Source organism: Cebus imitator, unplaced genomic scaffold (assembly GCF_001604975.1).
Source record: "Cebus imitator isolate Cc_AM_T3 unplaced genomic scaffold, Cebus_imitator-1.0 Scaffold351, whole genome shotgun sequence".
NCBI lineage: Eukaryota > Metazoa > Chordata > Mammalia > Primates > Cebidae > Cebus > Cebus imitator.
In genome coordinates, this window is record NW_016107666.1 from 709,476 (window position 1) to 715,236 (window position 5,761).

A 5,761-nucleotide genomic window follows, 5' to 3' on the forward strand; every position below is an offset into this window, starting at 1 on the left:
TGTTGACCAGGATGGTCTCGATCTCTTGACCTCGTGATCCACCCGCCTCGGCCTCCCAAAGTGCTGGGATTACAGGCTTGAGCCACCGTGCCCGGCCTCCTTTTTATTTTTTTAGGTAGGGTCTTGCTTTGTCACCCAGGCTGGAGTGCAGTGGCGCAATCCTGGCTCACTGCAGCTTCAACCTCCTGGGTTCAAGCGATCCTCCTGCCTCAGCTCCCCAAGTAGCTGGGACTACAGGCATGCGCCACCATATCCAGTGAATTTTTGTATTTTTCAGTAGAGACAGGGTTTCATCATGTGGCCCAGGCTAGTCTTGAACCTCCCCAAAGTGTTATGACTACAGGCATGAGCCACCATGCCTGGCCAGACCCTCTTTCAGTCCCATCTCTCCTACCTTCCACAGAGGCACCTGTAATCAGGAATTCTGTTTATTCTATGATCTTTTGCTATATACATATATTACCTAATATATAATGTTGATTTGCATGGTTTTAAGTCTACATAAATATATATAATACATAAGTTTCTGAAACTTGCTTTTTTATTCATTTTCTATGTCCATGTTGATACATATAGGTCTTGATAACTCCTCTTAACTGCGACATAGGTTCTACCATGTAACAGTACTCCAATTTCTCTCTCCCTTACCAACTTGATGGACTTTTAAGATATTCCTAGTGTTTATTACAAATAGTTGTTAGTATCAAAGCTAATGCTTTATCCTCCTGCAGATAAGTGCAAAGTTTCTCTAGGATATATTCCTAGAAATAGAACTGATGGGTCATAGGATATGTATATTTTCAAATGTATTGTCAGTTGTTCTACAAGATGTTTAATGCTAACTTACTCAAATCCTGCTTCTCTACATCCTAGCCTATGTGCAATATTGTTAAATGTTATAATCTTTGACAGTATGATCTGTGTAAAATGGATTTTGTTACTGACTTTTTTTTTTCTGATTATGGGTGAGTTTGAGTATCTTTTCACATTTATTGATCATTTGGACTTTCTGTTCTGTGATCAGATATTTGCTTTCTTTTCTCCTGTATTGTTTGTCCTTTTCTTGCTGGTTTTTAGGAGGTCCTTTTGTATTCTGGACATTCATCTTTTGCCTGTTATATGTTTATATAATATTTTCTCCATATGTTATCCGTCTTTTGAATTCATTGATGATTTTTTGTCAGAAACAACACAACAAAGCCATATTCTCTACAAGATCTACTTAGAAAGATAACCTTTGACTTCTACCTCTTTAGAAGCACTGAAACCACTTATTAGAAAAAGGGCTTTGTGGGAAGAAAAGGGACAGTGGTTTTTGGTAGCAAAAAAAAAAAAAATGGTGTGCTAAATTCCTGGAGTCCTTGAAACATAACAGTGAATAAAATTTTTTGTTTGATAGCAGCGTGCTTTTATAATTTGGCAAATGTTTAGGCTTAGGGAGAAGTAAATGCTTGAAAAGGAAGGCATTCTCATGCTGAATTCCTTGGACAGAAAGACTATCATCTGACGTGTATGTCATCCCTTTCAGATGCAAAAAACTTAAAAAAGCAAAGAGAGTCTTTGATCTTCACTTAATAAATATGGAACCGTCAAAGCTCTTGAACCCCTTGTAAACTTAAATTTGAAACAGATTAAATGCTGAGGGGGAATGATGGCAGGAGAGCTTTGTGAAATGAATCATGAAGTAGCTGAATTTCAAAAAAGTCATCGCTGAGGAAATGAGGACTATAATTTCACTTGGATCCAAATCATCTGACAGAATGAGGAGTGTTAGCACTGAATGGTCGTGCAATCAAGCCGTGTATCTTTGCCACAAAGGGGAAATGTGGCATTTTTCAAAATAAAATACTATTAGCCTGAAAATACCAGGTGGCAGAGAAGTTACCCAAAGGATAAAGCACAAACTCAAGTACCACTTTTTCTATGTACGGGAGTGTGCATCTACACTGAAGCAGTCACGAGGTTCCTGAGGACCAGGACGTTTCACTTCCTGCCCTCCTTCCACTTCTCTGTAGAAACTTCCATGCCAGTCCCTGGATGCACACAGGAGCTGCATGAATGCCTAATATATGCATATTAAATAACCGTGACTCCTAAAACATATTTTCAGTGGGAGAATGAAAACATTTTCCATTTGATATCTTGAACTCTTCTCTCCACATCATAAACCATAACTCATGAAATCTTTTGGAAACTTCATTTTGCTTTGTGAGTGCAAATTAATTATTTTTCTTAGTTTGAATGCAGTGTTGTGTTTAAGCCTCATTTTCTGATAAAAGCACAATTTTTATTTCAGACCAAATTGCATACAGATTAAGTTACACTTCTATTTCTGAAATAATTCCTCCTGTAAACTATTTGTGAATGTATTACAAGGGCAATACATGAATAGAAAGAGAAGGAAAAGAAATTACAAGATGTGTAGCTAATATTTCTGCTATTTTCCTTTCGTAAGGGAGCCTTGCACAGAGTATCATCTCTCAGGCAATGTTCTCCAGAGCAAGGACTACACATCACACCATATGAGGGGTGTGTTTAAAATGCAAACTCCTGGGTCTCACATAGGAGGTTTCAAGTCAGAATCCTTGGGCTGAAACTAGGGAATTTAGTTTATTAACAAGTCCCTGATTCTTAAATGGACAAACATTTGAGAACTGTTCTAACCTTAATGCTCACATTTTTATAATGAGGAAATTGAAGGTCAGAGAGTTAAGACACAGGCCAGGGTTACACAAGGCAGTAATTCCTTGACCAGTGCCTGATATTTGGAAGAGTCTCTAATTGCTAACCTGTCTCATTCTCATTTTTACCAATATTTTACTAACATGGGTTTTTGTGTGTTTTGTTGTAATTTCCCTTCAGTCATTATGTGCTGGCTGCTTTTTTAACTTGAAAAAAAAAAAGTAGCTTCAGCTTTTTCTGGTTGTCTTCTTCCAACTCATTTAGAACAGAAGGTTACCTCCAAAGAAAGAAGAGGAAAGAGAGAGGAAGAAAAATGGTGCCTTAGATGAACTGTGCGCATTTCTTTGCATCCTATTACATCTTGAACTCACTGAAGTTTGTCTTTTACTCATTCACTCTGCTGAAACACAAGATGACAAGCCCCTCAGGGCCTGTGTTCTGGTTTTTTTTTTTTTTTGGTGCCCCTACTATACTTAGCACAGCACCCAAGAGGGACATAGTAAGAGGCAGCAAACAGCAAGCAGATAAACTACAGAATTAAAAGAACCCAAAGTGGATTCCCTGCCTCTCCAGGGAGCTGAGACTCCTTTGGGGTATATTTAATAGTTTTGCTCCAGGACAAATTCTAAAAATTTGCATCCACTTTGGTGTAGATTATTGTACAAATTCATGAAATGTTATGGAAGATCTGCTTTTGAGCTCTTCTTTGTGTTAGTCTTTAAGTAGTAGTTGCAGATACATGGATGTTTTTTTATTTTCCCTCAGTCAGGGGGACTAGATCTCCCTCAGCCTGAATTCTGGTTCCTTTTCTGATGGAATCTCTTAGCATAATCCACCGTGGCTTTCTGGTACCCTAATCAGTTAAACAAATGATCATCTTATATTAAAATTGTCATGTATGTTATTTAAATTAAAATTTATGGTTCAAATCATCACTGAGATAGCTTGACAGCAGTGCACGTACCACACCTTTCTTAAAACTTTCTTTTTTTCATGGTCAATTCTTATCTATCTTTCAGTTCTTCCTGCCTGGGGCCTTTTATCAAAGCTCAGTTTGGAGACCTCTTTCTAATTTCACTATGCCTTTTATAAAACTGAACATACCTCATAGTTTTGCTGATCAGCCTAGACATAAATGATTCCCACAGTTCAATCCCAGGCTGGCAGATATCTCAGTGATGTCTGAGTTTCACGTCTGTAACCAGCTGGGTTCCATTTCCATGCAGATATTCTACTGCCATTCTCAAACACAGTCCGGTCTTTCATATGACAATCTTCTTGTTAACAACCGTGTAGGGCTTTCCGTCTGGCGGCAGCCATCAGGTAAGCCAAGATGGGTGCATACAAGTACATCCAAGAGCTATGGAGAAAGAAGCAGTCTGATGTCATGCGTTTCCTTCTGAGGGTCCGCTACTGGCAATACCGCCAGCTCTCTGCTCTCCACAGGGCTCCCCGCCCCACCCGGCCTGATAAAGCGCGCCGACTGGGCTGCAAGGCCAAGCAAGGTTACGTTATAATATAGGATTCGTGTTCGCCGTGGTGGCCAAAAACGCCCAGTTCCTAAGGGTGCAACTTACGGCAAGCCTGTCCATCATGGTGTTAACCTGCTGAAGTTTGCTCGAAGCCTTCAGCCTGTTGCAGAGGAGAGAGCTGGACGCCACTGTGGGGCTCTAAGAGTCCTGAATTCTTACTGGGTTGGCGAAGATTCCACATACAAATTTTTTGAGGTTATTCTCATTGATCCATTCCATAAAGCTATCAGAAGAAATCCTGACACCCAGTGGATCACCAAACCAGTCCACAAACACAGGGAGATGCGTGGGCTGACATCTGCAGGCCGAAAGAGCTGTGGCCTTGGAAAGGGCCATAAGTTCCACCACACTATTGGTGGTTCTCGCTGGGCAGCTTGGAGAAGGCGCAATACTCTCCAGCTCCACTGTTACAGCTAATATAAGTAAAGTTTGTAAAATTCATACCTAATAAACAATTTAGGACAGTCATGTCTGCTTACAGGTGTTCTTTGTCTGTTAAAATTAGTCTGCTGATTGTTTCATGAATGCTTTGTCAAATTAAAGTGCAATAATGTTTGAAGACAATACGTGATATGGTGTATGTTGTTTCTAATAAGACAAATATTTTTGTCTTTGCTTTATCTTATTAGGGAGTTATATGTCAGTGTATAAAACATACTGTGGGGTATAATAGGTTTAAAATAAACTCTTTAAAAGAAGAAAAAAAAAAAGAAATGTGATTTGGCGGTATCCATTACAATGTAAAATGAGCACAGGAGTTGACTGAGCAACTCCTTTATTTCCATTTCTAGAAATAAAATCCAAAACATGTTCACAACTATGCAAAAAGAACTTCAGACTGTGGCTCACACCTATAATCCCACCACTTTGGGTGGCCAAGGCAGAAGAATTGCTTGAGCCCAGCAGTTTGAGACCAGCCTAGGCAATATAGTGGCACCCCACATCTATTTTAAAAAATTCTCCAGGTGTGGTAGTGCATGCCTGTAGTAGTCCCAGCTACTTGGGAGGCTGAGGCAGGAGAATCACTTGAGCCTAGGAGATTGAGGCTGCAGTGATTGTACCAATGCACTCCAGTCTGGGTGACAGAGCCAGACTCCATNAAAAAAAAAAAAAAAAAAAAAGCAACAACCGTGTAGGAGCCAGCTCCATATTCATAATATTCATTCAGTTATTATTGGCAGTCTAATCTGTGTCAAGAACTAAGTACTAGGAATATAGCAATAAATAAAATAGACAAAACCCCCTGTTCTCATGGAGTTTATATTGGACAGAGAGAGATGAGTTTTAAACAAAATACACACATATTTAGATAGTGATAGACAGATGTTTAGATAGTGATGAATTCCAAAGAGAGTAACAGTGAAATGATTGACAGTTTGGTGTGGCTTTATTGTCTACGCTCACCTCTATCTGCCAAATGTTGGTTACAAGGAGGACACATTACCATTCATTACCATCCCTCACCGTAAGTATTGAATAATTTAGACAGGCTATGCATTTTGCACACTTCCTTGAGCTAGTAGCAAGCATCCCCCTTTCTGCCTCAC

At 39.5% G+C, this 5,761-nt stretch overlaps 1 protein-coding gene across 1 annotated transcript; it reads left to right on the top strand.

The window, feature by feature from the left end:
• Positions 1-4,000: 4,000 nt before the first annotated feature.
• RPL15 (ribosomal protein L15) lies at positions 4,001-4,682 on the top strand. Its single transcript, XM_017506220.2, is given in 3 exon segments — positions 4,001-4,198; positions 4,200-4,607; positions 4,610-4,682. Coding segments are annotated over 3 exon segments (618 nt in total). The 5' UTR covers positions 4,001-4,015; the 3' UTR covers positions 4,637-4,682.
• Positions 4,683-5,761: the final 1,079 nt, after the last annotated feature.